Source organism: Pelobates fuscus, chromosome 1 (genome assembly GCF_036172605.1).
Source record: "Pelobates fuscus isolate aPelFus1 chromosome 1, aPelFus1.pri, whole genome shotgun sequence".
Classification (NCBI taxonomy): Eukaryota; Metazoa; Chordata; class Amphibia; order Anura; family Pelobatidae; genus Pelobates; species Pelobates fuscus.
In genome coordinates, this window is record NC_086317.1 from 265891561 (window position 1) to 265913772 (window position 22212).

The window sequence follows — 22212 nt, forward strand, 5'->3', positions numbered from 1 at the left end:
CCTAAATTTGTAACTCCCTTTCAAAGAATTTTACTCACATTTTTCATATAAAATGTGTAATATTTAAAATAGCACCGAATGTGTGATACAGAGCTTAAAATCAAATTTTACCTTAATATATCTGGAAGAAACTACCAGTGAAATGTTTTATCTAGAAGCATTTTTGTTGAGTATAATACTATGGAAGATAGCGTTTTATTACTGATTGTGGTGTACTTTAGAATAATTCTGCACTTAGAGTACAGAGTACTTTACAATAATTGTTAAGTTATTAGTGCTCATACTTTAGGTTGATTTTCATAAATATGCAATGTATAATCTGTGGTCACCTGGCAACACGTGGGTCCTGTTTAAAGAGAAGTAGAATGTTTTCTGTGTTAATGAAAATGGCCCAGCATGGGAAACATATCAGTAGCAAGATCAGAATTCCCCTCTGTAAGATTGTCCCAATGCGTTTCAGGTTTTTACCTCCGTAACACTAAAATTTAGGAAGAAATGGAAATAAATAAGGACACACATATTTCAAAATTATATATATCATAAAATATGTAGACAAAAATTGAACTCAGTATAGGAAGATTGAAGACACCCCAACAACTCTTTACTAAGCTGTTTATGTTATGGTGTATTACATGTCTAACGTGATTTATTGTTTCGATTATTACACGGCCACAGAGCTAAAATGAATATATTTTTGTGACATTTGAAACATCTACAAAAATGCACCCTGACATTACGGATCCTCTAGATTACGGTGTAGATACATAAGCACTTGATATTATGGCAAAGTTTAACCAAAAGAAAGTTTATATAATTCAAGTTGGTAATAAATGCATAACTAGCTTTGTATAATGCTTTAAAGCAAATTGGGCGACTAATTTCTGGTGGGTGAAGAAACAGTGTAGTTGACAGTGACCAAAACCACTACAACCTACTGTGGAGCACTAATTAATTCAAAGGTAAGATATAAAGGGATGTTCACATGAATCCCGAAATAAAAAAAAAGATACAACACAATCTAGTGTGATACAGTATAATAATGTAATAATGTAACTACCCACAATGGCTACTGCACCTTTATGGCTGTACAACACCTCTTTGGTTCAATGATGCTTCAAGATTCAAAAAGAGAAAATGTAGGGTGCTACATGTAAGTGTATTTGGTTAGTTACATAAAAAGCCTAAATGGAGCACCTATTACACTGTGGTAATTTTACTTCTACCATACCTGGGACATGAGTGTATTGCATGCATACGACATGCTTGAACCAATAGATAAGCCAGAAAGAGTTATGACCTGCAAACAAAAGGAAGATAATGAAAGTCAATGCAGCATTCCAAATTAATCTCTATAAAGTAAAGCTTGCATCTAATCCTGCTAGGTCACCACTTTTGGAAGATTGTCTAGTATTCAAATGTACAACTTGTTGTTTAATTGGCATGTGATACCAATTTACCTGTGCCAATAGCAAAGAATAAAGTTGTTCATTATTATGCTTAAAGGAACACTATAGTCACCTAAATTACTTTAGCTAAATAAAGCAGTTTTAGTGTATAGAGCATTCCCCTGCAATTTCACTGCTCAATTCACTGTCGTTTAGGAGATAAATCACTTTGTTTCTGTTTATGCAGCCCTAGCCACACCTCCCCTGGCTATGATTGACAGAGCCTACATGAAAAAAAAAACTGGTTTCACTTTCAAACAGATGTAATTTACCTTAAATAATTGTATCTCAATCTCTAAATTGAACTTTAATCACATACAGCAGGGTCTAGCAAGCTATTAACATAGCAGGGGATAAGAAAATCTTAATTAAACAGAACTTGCAATAAAGAAAGCCTAAATAGGGCTCTCTTTACAGGAAGTGTTCATGGAAGGCTGTGCAAGTCACATGCAGGGAGGTGTGACTAGGGTTCATAAACAACGGGATTTAACTCCTAAATGGCAGAGGATTGAGCAGTGAGGCTGCAGGGGCATGTTCTATACACCACAACTGCTTCATTAAGCTAAAGTTGTTCAGGTGACTATAGTGTCCCTTTAATGTACTCTACACCCACTTTTTGCTTCCTTGGGATGTGGGGGTACAGTGATGATGTAGCCCTTTAACTTTATAGACCCTTAATAAGCTGTGTACTGTAACTCCTGGCACTATCAGCCAGCCAAAAGGTCAAAAGAACACAACGTTTTTAGTAGCATAAGTCGCTGTAAACCTAACAATAATTCACGTCACGTCACGCATGCCCATTAGACCTTACTTTGCCATTCAGATGTATGGACTGTTGGGCTGTGTGTGAGTGTATGAGTTTGTGTATTGTGATATCTGGACTGTTAGGCTGTGAATTATGCACTTCCTTTCTTTTGGTTCTTTACTTCCTGTTGGCAGTTGGTGGAATGTTCGAGGGATTTGAAACCCTGTGTAAAAAGGCTGCAATATGATGATACTGTTATATATGTATTAATAAAGTGAGTACTTCGTTATACAGGAATAATTGACTGATTTGTACAAAACATCACAGCCGTGACATCACTGGAGGAGGAGACTTAGCCAAGCTTCTTAAGAGCTTGAAATAAGGGGAGTAAAAAGATAGCAGAGGACACCTTGTAAGTTAGGGACATGACAGACTATTGTGTTAGGAATTTTGGTTTGAATTCCTAACATTATGATTCTCCTTTAAGGCTATAGGATGACTCATAATATCAAGTCTACAAATTTAAACATGAGTGAAAAAATAGAAAAGCTATAGGCACTGTTTTACAGCATAAATTTATAAATCTGTAAATATAATATTAAAAGAGGCTAAATTTACCTAGATCAAATATAACAGGAATGTAGCAATTAGCCCCAGGGGCCTTTACATTCCTGATTCACTGAAATTCACTGAAATGCTTTAAGCCCACACCCAGCATAGTATTTTTTTTTTAACAAAGACTTTCTATGCATTATTAGACAAAGTCACGCAAGAGGGGCAAGATAATGTAAAGCTAATGGTTAATGGTAATGGAAACTATCCTAGCTATATACACTGAGCCGCAACATTAAAACCACTGCCAAGTGAAGTGGATGGCTTTAATTATATCATTATAATGGCACCTATCAAATGGTGGGATATATTAGTCAGGAACTGAAAAGTCAGTTCTTAAATGTCATGTGTTGGAAGCAGAAAAAAATGTGCAAGCAAAAAGATTTGAGTAACTTTGACAAAGGCCCAATAGTGATGGCTACACGTCTGGGTCAGAACATCTCCAAAACGGCAAGTATTGTTGGGTTTTCCTGGTAAGAATTAGTAGCTATCAAAAGTAGTGCAAGGAAGGACAACCGGTGAACAGGCACCCAAGGCTCATTAATGCACGTGGGGAGCAAAAGCTAGCCCATCTTGTCCAATCATATAGAAGAGCAACTTGTGCTCAAATTGCTAAAAAATGTATTGCTGGCCATGAGAGAAGGGTGTCAGAACACACTGTGCATCACAGTGTATGGGGCTGAGTAGCTGCAGATAGGTCAGAGTACCCATGATGACCCCTGCCCTCTGCCAAAACAGTCTTTAATGGGGACATGAGCATTAAAACTGGTCCATGGAGTGAGAAGGTTACCTTGCCTGATGAATCAGGTTTTCTTTTAGATCAGGTGGATGGCCATATGTGTGTCGTTTAACTAGGGAAAAGATGACTGCAGGATGCACTATGGGAAGAAGGCAGGCCAGCGGAGGCAATGTTATGCTCTGGGCAATGTTCTCCTGGGAATCCTAGCATTCAAGTGAATATTACTTTGACATTTACCACCTATCTAGAGATTATTGCATACCACATATACCCCATTCCTGGCAATGGTGTTCCTTGATGGCACTGGCCTCATTCAGCATACCCTGCCACACTGCAAAAAATGTTCAGGAATGGTTTGAGGAACATGACAAAGAGTTCAAGTTTTTCCATGGCCTCCAAATTCCCTAGATCTCAATCTGACTGAACCTCAGTGGGATGCTCTGGAACAACAAACTTGATCCAAGGAAACCCCACCTTGCAACTTGCAGGACTTAAAGGATCTGCTGCTAATGTCTGACATCTTCAGAGGTGTTGGGGAGTCTATGCTTTGACATATTAGAGCTGTTTGGAAGCACGAGGGGGACCAGCATGATATTGGGCAGGTGGTTTTAATGTTTGATCAGTGTATATATTCAAATAAATATTAAATCAGTCTTTGATCAATCAAAAGTTTAGGTGCCAAACATAGCAGGGACTGGATAATACTTACAGCAATAGCAAGTGTCACAGCATCCAGCTCATCCTTGCCCAAATGCCCACAGAATATAGAACTCACTAAATCCACAAGGTATACAAACACTTCAGATATAAACTGGAAATGAAAAAAAAAGACAGAAAAAAAAAGCATTTACACATTTTCTAAAATTTCAAGGAGCATATTTATCAACCTTACTCAGGTCTATTTCTTTACTGTTGCTTCAAAAGATGTCAAAACTAGTTTCTACTGGAAAAAAAGGAAAAATGTAATGGAGACATAACCATGAAAATCTAGGTAAGTAAAGATAAATAAGTGACTGGATACCACTTGCTTGGATCAACTGCAAGCTTAGTGGGCTGGGTGGTTAAACAGAAGCGTATTCCAGAGATCCCCATGACGTGTGGGTACGTTCGCAGTGTGAGTATGTCCACAAGTGTATTTAAAGAAGTACACCAATCGTCCCTTAAGGCATGTACTCCATTTAAGAATTTCAATCCAGCAGAGGTAAATTGAAGCTGCAAACATGTTAATTGTCAATCAACTGTGTTCATCTTTCCCCTGGGGCTATTTATACATTCACTGATCCTCCTTCGTCCCATACTTATTTTGATAAAGTCACATTCAGGACAAAACACATAGATGCTGGAATAGGCTGTTGTTTAACCATCCAGTCAACCAAGCAAGTGGCATCAGGTCACATATATCTTTACTTACTTACTTATTCCTCTGAAGGACATTAGTCTCTTTTCTCCCACCTTGCCTAGTAATCTGTGAATATCAACTATCTGCATGCTGTATCATTATATTATAATATTCTATTTAGGAGTTAACGGTTACTCTTCGAAAAGCAGAAGTTGCTGTGATGGTTGGAGTATTAACCCTTTAATATCAAGGACCTAGTAGGAAGTGGCTTTACCCTGTATCTACAAAAGCTCCAGATCTTATCGTAATGCTGTCATACATGACCTGAATGAACTGTGTATAGAGCAATACTGAACCATTCTAAAAGAAGAGAAGCCACTAGATATTTCAGGATAGTTCAATGCTGTTTATATGTGGTAATTTGGCAGACCAGGGAAAACATTTGAAGAATTGAACAATGGTAATAAGAAATTACTTACTTGTGCTTTGTGAGACATAATTTGTATGAGTGTATTTCAGAACAGTAAAATGGGCATTGCAATGTTCTTGTTGCTACCAATTATCTACAGTGACATACATACAGCATATTATATCAATCATCTGTCATCACTCTAAGGCCTGTTCATGCTTTCTAGTCCTCCTCTGCAAATCATCTTGCGTTCATCAGATAATGGTGCGTAGTGTACTGGCAGGACAAAGAAGTGTCAGGGTAGAGTGGGCAGCTTTTAATGCCAGGATTGTATAATCCTGTATATGGAGTATGCAACAATTTGCACCATGTGGTCTTAATGTATATGTAACTATATGTAACTCCCTTTTCACTGTGTACTAATGGCCCAGGACTGGGATAATGAGCTTTTGTAACAACAGCCCAAGCCTTTATGTAGTATAGAAGATTGAGAAACCATTGAGAAACCAATACAGGGTTTCATACACAGTAACTGTCTGCAGGGCTCCAAATGTTCACTTGACCCCTCACATTTGGCAAAAGGAAATTATGAATTTAGGCCCCTGCAAGTGTGAAATGGGACACGTTGCCTTGCAGATTACGGTCTTGGCTGCTTCACTTTACCAGTGGTCACAGAGTAACCTGAGTGAATGGAAGCCAGCAGCAGCACAGTCATAAAATGCTTCTCCAGCTCTTAAACTCCTCTACTACTGTCTGTATTCCCCAGCCATCTCTGTTACTGTACCTGCTAGGGAAGGCTACTTGCAGAGGACCCTTGGCTTACAGCACATCTCATTGAAATGGTAACCTAAAACACTACAATTTCAGGAAAAACTGCAATGTTTATATTGCACGATAAAGACTGCATCCACTGGCTAGCTCCCAGACAGCCACTGTAGGTGCTTCCTGCTGTTTCACAGAATTTAACGAGTGCATAAAGACATCCAGTGTCTTCAAATCCCTCCTAGGAAAGCACTGATACAATGCTTTCCTATGGGGAATGCATAATGCTTATGTCGCACTCACCGTGCATGCAAATTAGGTTCTTCCTTGGTGCTGAGAAACTTCAGCGCTGTAATAAGGTGAGTGTTTTAACCCCTTAAGGACACATGACATGTCATAATTCCCTTTTATTCCAGAAGTTTGGTCCTTAAAGGGTTAAAGGGGTTTTTAAACCTTGAATTGCCAATGCTTTGCATTCTTAACACTATATTGTTCCTTTAATCTGTTAGCTTGGGCAGCGGTAATAAATCCTTCACCCCCTTCCATCTCCGTGCAGGAAAATCTTGGCAAACAGCCAGCATGTCAAAATGGTCAGGGATCATGATATAACAGCCAGACAGACCGATCCCTGGAAAACTACTGCTTATCCACATGATAGATTGGCAGGGACACACTGCAAAGATCAGCATCTTCCACATCTGGAGAGTTAGGCTCCTCAATGATTTGCCGGGAATTGCTAATCACAGTGAAGATAAGGGACCAGTAACATTGATTAATCCACTAAACTCACTAATTTATACTTTATTGCTCTACTTCTGGCCCCTTCATAATTATCCTTTACTCTATAGAAAATTTAAAAAAAAAATGTGTAAAATGTCCTATTGGGCAGTATGGATGAGGCACTTCCAGAAACGTGGGCTTTTATCCACCACTTTTTCTAGGTGGGACTATGCTTCGGCAGAGCCAGTGATGCGTCTTGCCACTGATGCGCCCCCTTAAGCCCGTCCCACTGGCGCCCTGATTCCTCAACTGACAAAATTGAGAGGTATGCATTGGTAGTGTTACTTAAACCTTGATGGTTAGATAGTTCACAGCCCACAATATCAATTGTACTTCCCTCTAATGTTACAGCCACTGTTTTCCCTGCGCTGCAGGAGTATATACATCAGGATACAACAAAATATGTCAGAATCCTTACAATACTTTAGGAAACTCAAAATACTTAAGAGACACTCAAGGCACCAAAATCACTACATCTTAAAGGGAAAGTAAACTAATCTGATTCTATCACAAGTTTGGGGTATTTTTGAAACAAATGCACCATTGTCTGCATACAGACATACCAGACATGCTTAGTCTGCTCCTTACAGGATTTCGGATGTCACCTATTAGTCGTGGGCAGGGCCGGCGCTACCTGTAAGGTGACCTAGGCAGCTGCCTAGGGCGCACCTTAGCAGGGGGCGCCGGATCCCTGTGCCCGGAGTCCCCGCTGCGGCTCCTCATGCTGCGCCGCCTGAGCGCTTTAGCAAGCCCCAGGTGGCACAGCACTGCTGTATGGAGGGCGGCCGGGTTTGAGTGACCGGCAGGAGGGAAGCGCAGAGCGCTCCCTCCTGCCGGTCTCTCAATGTAGTTTGGCTGGGCGGCGCGGGACAGGAACCTCTGTTTCCTGTACCCGGCCGCCAGCGGACTGACAGGAAGTGCTCACTGAATGAGAACTTCCCTTCAGTCCACCGGCGGCCGGGTACAGGAAACAGAGGTTCCTGTCCCGCGTTCCGCGCCGCCCGGCCACGCTACATGAACTAAAGAGGAGGGTAAGGACCATTAGGGGAGGGGGGGTGGGTGTAAAGACCATTAGGGGAGGGGGAGGGGGGTGTAAGGTCCACTAGGGGAGGGGAGGGGGAAGTAAGGACCACTAGAGGAGGGGGGGGAGTAAGGATCATTGGGGGGGAGTAAGGACCACTGAGGGAGGTGGGGGGGGGGGGAGTAAGGACCACTAAGGGGTTTGGGAGAGGGAGGACCACCAAAGGGGGGGAAGGACCACAAAAGGGGGGTAAGGAGGGAGGACCACTAAGGAGAGGGGAAGAGGGTAATGACCACTGAGGAGGGGGGGAGATTACCACTAAGGGGGTGGGGGGAGGAGGGGAAGGTCTACTAAGGGGTTTGGGAGAGGGAGGACCACCAAAGGGGGGAAGGACCACAAAAGGGGGGTAAGAGGGAGGACCACTAAGGAGAGGGGAAGAGGGTAATGACCACTGAGGAGGGGGGGAGAATACCACTAAGGGGGTTGGGGGAGGAGGGGAAGGTCTACTAAGAAGTTTGGGAGAGGGAGGACCAATAAAGGGAGGGATGGAGGACCACTAAGGGGGAGAGGTGGGAGTGAGAAGACCACCAAGGAGGGAATGCAGAGGGACAGGGGGCCAAGGGAGAGCACTAAGGGACAGAAGGGGAGAACACGGAAGGACAGGAGGGAAGAGGAAATCAATAATTGACGGGAGGGTAGAGCACTATGAAAATGTTTTAAAAAAATAAAGAGCTGTTCCCCTCTCAGTCCCTATCCTACCCCACAAACCCTCTCTTTTACACTACACACATACACAATGCATCCCCACACACACACACACACAGAAACATACAATGCATTCCTACTCACACAGACACACCCGAAACACACAATGCATCCCTTACGTTCACACAAACACTCATTCTCTTACACACAGAAACAAAATGCATCTCTTACACAATCAATGTACCCCTTACAGACACACACTGCATTCAATTACATACACAGAAACACACCTTGCACCCCTTACACACACACTCACACACAGAAACATACAATGCATTCCTTACACGCAAACACACACTGCATCCCCTATAAACACACTACATCCCTTACACAAATTGGTATCCCTATACACTACATTCTATAAGAACACACACACATTGCATCCTCTACAATAACACATAAAACATCCCCTACACACATATACTCCACTTCCTGTGAGAGAACTCATGGGTGGGCCATGTAGGTATTTATGGGTGGGCATTGTAGGCATACTCACGGTCAAGCCCTGAGGGCCCAGACCTTGAGCTGTGTAAGGAGCCCTAAAAATGGAGCTGCTTCCTGTTTGTTAATTGTTGTGAACACTGTTAAAAACAGTCTCCAGAGAGCCTCTTCTACACCAGACCTGTGGAGCCAGACTGAGTCCATCATCAGCCTCTTGTCCTCATCTGGTGGTAAGTAGGCAATCCAATATATTATTAGTGGAACTAATCTCACATTAAATGGATACTATAGTCACCAGAAGCACTACAGCATAATGTAGTGGTTCTGGTGTCTATAGCCTGTGCCTGTAGGCTTTTTAATGTAAACACACTGTCTTTTCAGATAAAAGACACTTTGTGAAGACTGGCGTTGGCCCATATGGCAGAGCATATGGGTGGGGCATTGTGATGTCACATGGTGGGCAGGACATATGGGGGGGGGTGGCAAAAATCCTTGCACCGGCCCTGGTCGTGGGCTGTCCGAACCTAAACACTCAAGGACAGACCTGCCTCTTGTCCTGTTTTCTAGGATTGTCAATGGGTAACATCATCGGGGATGGAGTAAAACCTCTTTAAAGTGGTTATTTTGTAAATACATGTATTTATATGTTTGTCTTTATAGGTTTTTGACATAGAACAGAATATGATATCTAATTAAGTCGAGTGTTGAGTACATGGAGTTTTAATGACCAATCAGTCTGAGGGTACAGTCAAATTCCAGAGGTAAAGCTGAGGAATTAAAAAAAAAAAAAAAATGGACACACAAAGATGGTGAATACCAAAAAATGGACACACAAAGATGGTGAGTACTCTTGTTGAGAATGAGCTCCGATGAAACATTTTCATCATTTGTTTTTTGTAGCTATGTTCATAAAATTGTGCAGGTTTGTACAAGAACTCATTGTCTGGTACAGACTAAATGAATGTGCTGTGTGTGTGTTTGTTAGGGCCCTGTTTTTGTTTGTGAGGGAACTGTTAGTGTGCTGTGTGTGTGTGAGGGTGCTGTTTGTGTGCTGTGTGTGAGGGTGCTGTTTGTGTGCTGTGTGTGAGGGTGCTGTTTGTGTACTGTGTGTGAGGGTGCTGTTTGTGTAATGTGTGTAAGGGTGCTGTGTGTGTTTGTGAGGGTACTGTGTGTGTGGGTGCTGTATGTGTGTGGGTGCTGTATGTGTGTAGGTGGTGTGTATGTCTGTGGGTGCTGTGTGTAGGTGGTGTGTATGTCTGTGGGTGCTGTGTGTGTAGGTGGTGTGTATGTCTGTGGGTGCTGTATGTGTGTAGGTGGTGTGTATGCCTGTGAGTGCTGTATGTGTGTAGGTGCTGTGTATGTCTGTGGGTGCTGTATGTGTGTAGGTGCTGTGTATGTCTGTGGGTGCTGTATGTGTGTAGGTGCTGTGTATGTCTGTGGGTGCTGTATGTGTGTAGGTGCTGTGTATGTCTGTGGGTGCTGTATGTGTGTGGGTGCTGTATGTGTGGGGGTGATGTATGTGTGTGGATGCTGTATGTGTGTGGGTGCTGCGTATTTCTGTGGGTGCTGCGTATTTCTGTGGGTGCTGTGTATGTCTGTGGGTGCTGTATGTGTGTGGGTGCTGTATGTGTGTAGGTGCTGTGTGTAGGTGCTGTGTATATCTGTGGGTGCTGTATGTCTGTGGGTGCTGTATGTCTGTGGGTGCTGTATGTGTGTAGGTGCTGTATGTGTGTAGGTGCTGTATGTGTGTGGGTGCTGTGTATGTCTGTGGGTGCGGTGTATGTGTGTTGGTGCCTTGCCTGGTGGTCCAGTGGAGGTGGGGGCAGATTACTTAATATCACCCCTCCCTTCACACCTTATGTATGGAGGGGGATCCTTTCTGTCTTCCCTGGTGGTCCAGTGGTGAGTGAACTCTAGCCTGCGGGGCTAGAGTTCACTCTTGCGAGATCTGAGCCTTGCCACGGCAACGCTCATATCTCATGAGAGGAACCCGGCGGAGCTGCTGGCAGTAGCTCCCCGGGTCCTCTCCTGCCTCCCTCCCTGCATGTGGGGAGGTGGGGAGGGAGGCTGAGATCAGAGCCGGCGCTCTGCATGAGCCGACAGGGGGGATCCTGAGATCTCACTCCATAGGCGTGCCGTAGGGATTAGAATGTGCCCAGGCACACCTGGCACACGCCTATGTATATTAAATGGATTGGATGGATGGAATGGATATATATATATGTATATGTGTGTATATATCCATTTAAGTTATATTAAAGGTATAAATATTTATCTTAAGTTATATAATGACTAGATATTATTTTTGTTGATCTATTAAAATGATAGCAGGAATTTGCTTTTTTTTTATTATTCCTTACTTAGCAGATCAATGGCTAATAGTTTTCAAATACAGCTGTGTAATAAAAAAAAAAAAAAGAGACATCAAATGTTAGTTATATATGGGAATGAACGGTATAACTAGAGAGGCTAAATTCAAGGTAAAAGATTTCAGCTGGTTAAAATTAAACCGTAATCAAGGGCGCCCCCTACTGTCTAAATAATTAACTGTAAATTACATTAATCTAACATATTTATATATAATTTTTCATTTTTATATTTAACTCCCCTAAAACTGTATTGATTATTCAACTGATAAGTGTGCTTTTCAATTAGATGACAAGAGAAGAAAAAAAAAAAAGAAAGAGTAGGGAATGGATTGACTAATCACATACACACCTTGCCTGAAAAAAAACTAACTTCTGACTGACCTTTTCTCTCTTAATGATAACTTCTGACAATCTTACTTTTAGCAAGCCACCTCAATATTTCCTAAGTGCCTAATTCCATCACAGATGAGCAGAGATCCGACTCCAGCAGCCTTAAAGTGATAAATATTGTAGCAGGCCTACCACTAAACTGTGAATTGACCGGGTTGTTCTGTGATGTATGGTACTGTTTTAGTATTCCTTTCATGTATTTTCCCTATTTTAGTCATGTATTTCACTCTATGTGTTAGTCTGAGCTGCCTGTTCCACTGTTCGGGAGTGCCGCCACGAAGGGACTCCATTTACCTATCGAACGGGGACCACCACAAAACCTCATTTAGAATATTGATACAGAACGTTCACACCTCATAACAAGGTGTCAAAACCACATAGCACACGAGAAGCCTCCGCGCATGCCTCCCCTGGGTGGCAGCTCGTTTGTTAGACGAATGCCACCCAGGGGTAGCATTCATGGATTGCTTCCCACATCGTTCGGTTTCTGAACAAGGAACTCCACGGCACCCACTGAAATGTTCATATAAATCAATTAGAACATTGGCAACTCGCAACATATTGTGAAACCACTAGGGAAGTAATTAACGAGTTCTCCTCTGGGTGGCCGCGGTTCGTACAGAGGGAGCATGCGTGTCTCGAAAGGAGACACTTCCCTTGCCGGGTTTCACACAGGGACCCATGAAGTCCGTGACTGTTGCCATTCTGGGTGTCCCTGAGATTTGTGGGGACATCCTTTGGGGACAATGGCGGAGGTTGGTGGGCTCTCTGTCGCTGGGCGGTAAAGAGGAGGGAAGTTTCCTGCACTACGACACCCCAGATATAGAGACTTATGGGAAGAAGACCTCTGGGGGGGAGGAGGGCCCTAGGGCACCACTAAGTGGTGGGAACAGGGGACAAAGGGACTGGGGTTCTGGTTCCTCCCCTGGGGAAACCTGCATGGGGAAAGTATAAAGCATGGGGAAAGTATAAAGCCGAGTGTGGCTAAAAAAGTTGTTGTTGTACCCCTGGAACTGCGTGTCGTCCAGTTACTGGCGGGGAAATGAGTCTCTTCATTTATAGGGACACTATAGTCACCAGAACAACTACAGCTTAATGTAGTTGTTCTGGTGAGTACAATCATTGCCTTCAGGCATTTTCATGTAAACACTGCACTTTCATATAAAAGGCAGTATTTACATTGCCCCTAGGGACACCTTTAAGTGGCCACTCCTTAGAGGGCCACTGGAAGTGCTTCCTGGCTCAGGGCTGCACAGTAAGCAGCCCTGTTGTTCAGCCTTCCCAGTATCTGCATGGAGACGCTGAATGTTCCTCATAGAAATGCACTGTTTCAATGCATCTCTGTGAGGAGGTGCTGATTGTCCAAAACAGTGTTTGGTCCCACTCCTTTGTCGATTTTAGCCAATCCAATGTTTTCCCCATGGGAAAGCATTGGATTGGCTAAAAATCTGCAATTTTGATGATGTCACCAAGGGGGCGGGGCCAGTGCCGGCAGACCTATGTAGAGCTGAAAATAAGGTGAGTTTTAGCACCATTCTGAGGGGGCTAAAAGGGGTGGGGGTCAAGCCACCTAAATGGTGGGTTATCACAATAGGGTCAGGAATACATGTTTGTTTTCCTGACCCTATAATGATACTTTAATAATAGCGTAGGTAACCAGCCGGGTAACCCAGGGCCCGCTACAACTGGTGGCAACTGGCAAGCAGCGGGATCCTACGTCCGTGCCAACAGATCCATGGACTATAATTCCTTAAAAAGACAAACCTTACAAAACTTGCTGGAAGCAAGAGGGAAATCGGATGGCAAGCGTAATAAAGTTGATCTGATTGCCGAACTCATGGAGGACGACCAGCGAAGAAATGAGGCGGCTGCCCCACAGCCGGAAAGTGAAGAAGGAGCCTTCGAAACAGCCATAAGGCAGCGCTTGGCCTTATACAGAGAGCCTTCCCCAGGGACAGATAAGAATTAAAGCTGAACTTGACAGCAGAAGTGTAGCTCTGCTCATTGTCAGGTTTTGGGATATACATTAGGAAAAGTCCCTAGTTCTCATTTATTTTTTTGACAGAACTAGACAGCTGAAAGAAAAAGAAAAAAAGCAGAAGGGATACTGGAGTTTATAGGGAAGCACTCTTGCAAATTAATTTTCCAGTGAAAGAGCAACTTTTCTGTTTCATGCCATAGTAAAGGAATATAAAGGGGGGTTGGCCTTGGGAAGGAAGGGGGGATATGACAATAATTGTGTTTTTCTCCATATGTATACCAACGTATGAGGGAAAATTTAGTTCTCTGTTTAAATATTAAAAAATGTGGCACTTCTTAGATTTTTTTTTTTTAAACAACTTTTTGCTACATTTCTACAAAAAAAAAAATCCACTATAGATACAATTGAGAAAAATCTAAAGATCGAAATCTGTTGGTTCTTACTATAGACATTAAATAAACAATAAAAGTTTTCTGTTTTCACACAACCTTCTACAGTTAGAGACAGAACGGAGAATCTGAGAATGTTATGTAAATTAGGTATAACGTTACAATGGTTGGACAATGGCTGCTGGATCAAACGTAACTTCACATCCCCTTTTCCTACTTACCATAGGAAATGCCAACGCAAACTGCTCCTTCACTTCATCCAGAAAGCCAGTAGGCAACATTCGGCGGAGACACCGGGGGATCCAGCTGGACTTACCCCTGAGAGGCGAGCTCTCCTCCAGGGGCTGCCGGTCCCCATCGCTCTGAGTCTTCTCTTCCGTCATTCTAGATCCTAACAGTATCCCACGCTCTTACTCCGAAGATTCCACAACGAGTGTTACTCATCCCGGCACCCGTGTAACCTGTGTAACCCGCCCCGCCCTCAACAGGTACAGGTTCGTCAGGACTGGAAGGGGGCAAGCAACTTGTCACTGAAAGGAGATTTCAGACTTCAAATTCAATGCTTGAGCAATAACACGTTTTGTTACTTACATTTTTCCAAAATGTGATTTCTATAAAATATTTCACGTGAATTTGGACATCTTGTGGTGTGAAATGATATTGAAGTACATTACCTGTTATAATTAGAAGATAAGAAGAATAGCAAAAATCAATTCCCGAGAATAGGTTCAATAATTTATCCTGATGTTGGGACTACTTTACTTTAAAATCATGGGCAGCTTTTATTAGTTATAGTAAAAAGTAACACAAGTAATTCAGTGAGTAATTCCGCAAGGTATGAAATACTGATGGGTTTTACCATCTGAGGAAAATAGCTAAGCAGGTGCCACAAACAGAAATTCAAGCATTATAAATCGGATCACACACTATAGATATTTAAAATGCAATATAAAATGATCAACACATCCAGATACACTATCAAACATATACACACACATGCAGATACAGACACACACATGCAAACACTGACTGACACAAATACATATACATAGACGCACACAGATACAAAGAGACACACGACACACCTGCAGATATACAGACACACATACAGACATAAATAAATACACCGAAGGGGGCTGTGCTCCCTGATCTCGACGGCATAATCTCGCTATAAACAGGGCTGAATCAGCAATATGGGTAACCCCAAAAAGGTCAGGCTGGCCACCATGCGTCAGGGAAGACCCCTAACACAAAAGGGGGATATCTCCCCAAATATTTCCGAGATTCCTCGGACCTTCATTATAATGCTGATGATTCCAAAACGGCGCCGGTACACCGCAGGGACTCCCCACCCTCTATCCCAGCAGACTCAGAGAGCCTACTATCGCAGCAAGAGCCTGACATCAGAGAGCTCTTTAAAAAAAAAAAAATACCCTCCAAAGGAGATATGGAAAATATGTTATCCAAGCTGAAATCTTCTTTCCAGCTTGGAAAGAAGTCGGACATCCGCCATGTTGGCGAGTGGGTGAGATCCTTGGAGGACGACCGAGCCGTGTTATTTACCCAGGTGATACAGCTACAGTCAGCCATAGAAGCACAAAATATGTCCCTATCCTTCCAGGGCCGGACTGGGGATACGAAGCAGCCCTGGAAAAAAAGTCTATGCCAGCACCATAAGTCGTTGTGCTATGTAGGGTGTGTATATATATATGCAATTGAAATAGTTGGCTGCACTCTCGGATTTCCTTAAAACGTAACTTTTATTGAAATATTTAAGAGAAGATCAACGTTTCATCCCCTCTTGTGGACTTTAAACAGGATCATGATGAAAGTCCACAAGAGGGACTGAAACGTTGATCTTCTCCTAAATATTTCAATAAAAGTTACGTTTTAAGCAAATCTGAGAGTGCAGCCAACTGTTTTAATTGCCGGGATACTGGAGCCCGGATGATGCACCCTGTCACACAACTTTAAAGCCTGAGTGCAAGATACAACAGCTTTTATATATATATATATATATATATATATATATATATATATATATATATATATATATATATATATATATATATTTATATATATATATATATATATATAAAATATATATATAATATATATATATATATATATATATATATATATGTAAGAAATCCATATATATATATATGTAAGAAATATATATATATGTAAGAAATATATATATATATATATATATATATGTAAGAAATCCAAAGAGGTAGCAGCACTCACGGTCCAGATAAAAAGTCCACATTTTATGAAAGCATATTTAAAATGATCAACGTTTCAGTCCACTACACGGGACTTTCCTCAAGATCAACAGTTGAAATTAGTACAGACAAACTCTGATACACACACAAGCTTACTACAGACAAGCTCACTGTCACACACACGCTCACTACAGACAAGCTCACTGATGCGCACACACTCTCCCTACAGCCAAGCCCATTGACACACACATGCTCCCTACAGAAGAGCTCACTAACACACAGATTCACTACAGACAAGCTCACTGACACACACAAAATCACTAGCAGGCGCACATACATAGAGGCTTCCTCACTAGCAGATGCGCACGCACACACACACACAGATGCTCGCTCGCTCACTCACTAGCAGATGCACACACACAAAGGCAGACAGTCACTGACACCGAGGCAAACATCCACACATGCAGAGACAGGCAGACTGGTACTGACCCCGATGCAAATATCCACACATACAGAGACAGGCAGACAGTCACTGACACCGAGGCAAACATCCACACATACAGAGACAGGCAGACCGTCACACACACAGGCAGACCGCCACACACACGCAGACAGTCACACACAACAGTCACACACACACAGGCAGACAGTCACACACAGACAGTCACACACACACGCAGACAGTCACATGCAGACAGTCACACACACATGCAGACAGTCACATGCAGACAGACAGTCACACACAGACAGTCACACACATGCAGACAGTCACACACAGACAGTCACAGACAGACAGTCACACACAAACAGTCACACACACACGCAGACAGTCACACACATGCAGACAGTCACACACAGACAGTCACACAGACAGTCACACACACACGCAGACAGTCACACACGCAGACAGTCACACACACAGGCAGTCACACACAGACTCACACACACAGGCAGTCACACACAGACAGTCACACACATAGGCAGACAGTCACACACGCAGTCACACACACAGGCATACAGTCACACAGGCAGTCACACACACACAGTCACACACACAGGCAGACAGTCACACAGACAGTCACACACACACAGGCAGACAGTCACACACACACACAGGCAGTCAAACACTGACACACTGACCTGCTTCTTAACTCCACATTCCTTGCAGTTCCTGGAGGCTGGTTGTTGGGGAAGCAGGGACTCCTTCCTGCTTCCCATGCTGCAGTCAGCCAGGCCCCCGCCGCACCACAAGCTCCGCCCCCGCCCCACACTAAGCCTCGCCCCGCCGCACACTAGGCTCCGCCCCACCACAATTTTTTTTTTTAAATGATCCCGGCCGGCCATGTGTGAGCTGTGCCGGCCAGCCGGCTCCCCCTGCTCCCATGGGGTCCTCTGCGGCTGCACAGCTCGCACATGGCCGTCCGGGATCACAGGAGCCTAATCACTGAATGGGGCTGTCATCCCAGCCCCAGGTGCCGCGGCCCACCGGGAAATTTCCCGGTATCCTTCTACCAGAGATCCCTAGATGATCTAGATCAGGCATAGGCAACCTTCGGCACTCCAGACGTTTTGGACTATACCTTCCATGATGCTTTTGCCAGCATTATGGGTGTAAGGGCTTTATGGGGGATGTAGTCCACAACATCTGGAGTGTCGAAGGTTGCCTATCCCTGATCTAGATAATAGGGGAAGAAGAAATAACCTGCAAATTAAGGGGTTACCAGAACAGGACAAAGAGGACCTGCATGAAATTATCAGAGAACTATTCAACTTACTACTGGACAAGCTGGCAGACACGCCTGTGCTCTTGAACCGGCCCAGAAACGCACCAAGAGAGGTAATCTGCCGCCTTCACTACTTCTCCTACAAGGAAGAGGTGATGAGACATATCCGCCAATCTACCCCTCCGCTCCTATTCATAGGCAGTCCTGTGCAAATCTATCCTGACTAGAGATGTCCCGAATAGTTCGCTGGCGAATAGTTCCTGGCGAACATAGCTTGTTCGCGTTCGCCACGGATGGCGAACATATGCGATGTTCGGTCAGCCCCCTATTCGTCATCATTGAGTAAACTTTGACCCTGTACCTCACAGTCAGCCGACACATTCCAGCCAATCAGCACCAGACCCTCCCTCCCAGACCCTCCCACCTCCTGGACAGCATCCATTTTAGATTCATTCGGAAGCTGCATTCTTTTTTCTTTTTTTTTTTTTTAGACAGAAGTGTGTTATATTTGAGCATGCTAGGCTGAACGTGCGTATATCATGGCTAGTTGCACTGAGGGTATGAGTATATAGCAGTACATTGTTGTGAAAGATGGCTTTCATGTTTAGGGTGTAGCTTGCACGTTATCAACTGTGTATTTATATCAGCAGCTCCACCACTAGTTATAAATCAAGTGTGAGTCGCCCCATGAGATGAGACTAGTGAATAACATAACACATGAACGGTTAAGGTAAAGGCATGTAAGGAACTACGACAATAAACTTTTTAGGAGGTGGAATAATGACATGTTTAAACGCTTGCTACTTTACGATTAGTTAATGTGCAGAGAGCAGTTCATGTGATTAAAGGCATGGTGTGGAGGATCGGCTATAGTGGGACATGCTTGGCAGGCTGCTGTTTACTGCTTGTGCTCATCCGATCCCTTCTGGGCACCAGGTGCAGACCCTGGGAGTCTCTGATACCTGGAACAACAAAGGCAAGTCTCTGGCTGAGTGCCGGGTTCGCGGCTTGAGATGGTGGAAGCTTGTTTTGTCGGGTGGTTGGATCTGTCCCGGTGGTGCTTCACGTCCGGTGCGGGATTGTGGTGGCTTAAGGTGGAGGCGAGTGCTTGACGTGGGGCAGGCTCTGCATTTCTGTTTGTGCCTCCAGTCCCGTCTTCAATGCATTTGCGTTGGTGGATTTTAATGGGGACTGCTTCACTTAGCTGTGGTGGAGCTTGTTGGGGCTGTGGTGGAGCTTGTTGGGGCTTCCTGCTTGTTATTTGCTTCCAAAATTTATTAAAGAGTCTGTCCAGCTTAGACTCAATATCCTGCCATGCTTTGCTGGTACCAGGAGGACACGCGGCTGCCGCCATATTGGGAGAGTCGTAGATGAGTATGTCAGCCTGGGCGGCTGTGCTCTGTGCGTCCATTAGCTCCAGACAGCCTCTCAGGGGTGAACCGGTATAACCCCCACCGGTCCGAGGGGGGGGGGGGGTAACGGAGCTCCTGCCGGGAAGTAGCTGCTCCTGGGCATCCCAGGATCGGGAGATCGGCCGCCTCTCCGCCCGGTGAGCACCAGGCCACACTTGCCACGCGGCAAGACTCTGTCGAGTTGCTGACCGCTATTAAGCATGTCGGGTCGGTCAGGTAGAAGCAACATTGCTGGGTCATCCCCTTCTGGGGTGAAATTCGCTTGTTGATAGCTGCTTAAAGTGAGATATTGAGGGAGCTCACACGAAGTGCGTCTTTCCTCCATGACAGCTAGGCCCCGCCCCCCGGGGAGCTGCATTCTTAGTGAGAGGAGGGACAGTGTAGCTGCTGCTGATTTAATAGGGAAATTGATAGCTAGGCTAGTGTATTCAGTGTCCACTACAGTCCTGAAGGACTCATCTGATCTCTGCTGTAAGGACAGCACCCCAAAAAGCCCTTTTTAGGGCTAGAACATCAGTCTGCTTTTTTTTGTATTTTCCTGTGTAATCTAATTGCAGTTGCCTGCCTGCCAGCGTGTGTGTCAGGCTCACAGCGTATACTGTGCCCACTTGCCCAGTGCCACCACTCCTATCTGGTGGCACATTAGATTACACGCGCAGTGCCCCAAATTTGAAGTAGGAGGACCAACCAAGCATCTTTATCCATCTCCCGGTTCCTAAAATCGATGCCATATACACGTCCCCTGATAGGGGACGTAACAGGGATTAAACTGATAGGAATAGTACTACTTAACACACCTTATAATAACGCAGAGAGAGGCAACGCAGAGAGAGGAGTCTGAAGAAGAGGAGTCAGAGGAGGAAGGTGGCTTTGAGGAGGTGGAAGACCAAACACAGCAGGCGTCCCAGGGGGCTTGTTGTCACCTTTCGGGGACCCCTGGTATTGTACGTGGCTGGGTGGAGGAAGAGACCTTCAATGACATCAGTGAGGACAAGGAACTGGACATGGCTAGCTTGGTATCCAACCTTGTGCAAATGGGGAGTTTGCGGTTGTGCAAATGGACTGTTTGCGGTTGTTTGCGGTGCGTTAAACGGGGAGTTTGGTCTGTCACTGTGAAGTGGGCGTAACCCTAACACTACCTGATCGATACAACATCATACCTGATGTTTTAAAGCACGTTATTCGAAACAATTTAGGAATGTTAGGTGATTTATGCCCTTTATGGATTAAAACCAGACTCTTCATCAACTATGTAATTTTCCATGGGAGTTTTGCCATGGATCCCCCTCCGGCATGCCACAGTCCAGGTGTTAGTCCCCTTGAAACAACTTTTCCATCACTATTGTGGCCAGAAAGAGTCCCTGTGGGTTTTAAAATTTGCCTGCCTATTGAAGTCTATGGCGGTTCGCCCGGTTCGCCCGTTCGCGAACATTTGCGGAAATTCGCGTTCACCGTTTGCGAACGGAAAATTTTATGTTCGCGACATCTCTAATCCTGACCTATCTTGGATGACTCTTCAAGCCAGGGGGGGTGCTTAAACCCATTACCGACCAGCTGCGAGTCCACAAAAAATGCTACCGCTGGGGCTTCCCCTTCACGCTGATTGTCTCGACTCGAGGGGAGACGTACACCATTTCCAGCCCACAGGATGTACAACACTTCGTGCGAGCTCTGGAGCTTCAAGACATGCACCTTCCTGACTTGTACTCGACAGTTCTGCCTTCCACTGCCCAACACCTCCCTCAGAGGCAACGCTGGCTGGCAATCTGCTGCAAAAAAGAGGCGAACAGAACAACAGGAATGCCGTCCCACTCCATCCTCCCCAAGAGTTCTAACATCCTAAAGCCACCCGCTGTAATAGGGTGAAGGCCACAAAGAGTTGCTTTCCCATGGTTTTTTGTGACTACTATGTATTGATATTTGGACTGTGTCACCACATTTCTTTCACTTTATATTACAAGTGATAACACTCACTGGCATAGTTGCAACCTTCCTGGACTGCCAATTCCCCTAGTCTAAGGATCACAATTCTGGATGACCATACCCTGCTACATGACATGCACCCATATTTTCTGATTAGCGAGGTTCAGCCATACCAGGACTTCTCGCTTCCTAAACCACCTGACAAGTTTCACGCACCATCACCCAGCTCAGCAATGGGTAAACCGAAAACTGGACTCTCCACTAAGATCGCATACACACAGCACTGGAAGTCCTCGATTGCTGCAGAACTGACTTCAGACTCTAACACGATGTGTGATCATACCTGGGTTCAGGTCGTATGTATTGTTGGCTTACCTTAATCTCCATATGCCTTAGTTCTAGCACCCTATGTTACCTATTGCCTGGCTGAGAGGCCTGCACACTAAACCTAAGTAACACCCCTGTAGTCTTCACCACATTCAAGTGCTTAGCGAGGCTGATTTTAGGAATGTTAATGACATATCCCTCCACCTAACTCACTGGGGGAACACGGGTCTTATTGGTGCCCACACTAAACCACCCCCACCCCCCAGCCCCGCACAGCGAATGGGGAACAGCTACTCTGATTATACACAAGGAAGGGCAAAACAAAAATAAATCAATAACTGACCAACCAAAAACGAAAAACGAAAAAACATTAAACATACTATATGTATATTTCAAGTTGCTTATCTGGGC

At 44.3% G+C, this 22212-nt stretch overlaps 1 protein-coding gene across 1 annotated transcript in view; it reads right to left on the reverse strand.

Annotated features, from left to right (window-relative positions):
- LOC134565935 (multidrug and toxin extrusion protein 2-like) overlaps positions 1-14570 on the reverse strand; it is a 177925-nt gene extending 163355 nt beyond the window's left edge. Inside the window, exons 1-4 of the mRNA XM_063425667.1 lie at positions 14409-14570; positions 4251-4352; positions 1229-1297; positions 330-478 (exon numbers count right to left, since the gene is read on the reverse strand). Of these exons, the coding sequence (XP_063281737.1) occupies positions 330-478; positions 1229-1297; positions 4251-4352; positions 14409-14570 (482 nt within the window). The remainder of the gene's footprint in view (positions 1-329; positions 479-1228; positions 1298-4250; positions 4353-14408) is intronic.
- Positions 14571-22212: the final 7642 nt, after the last annotated feature.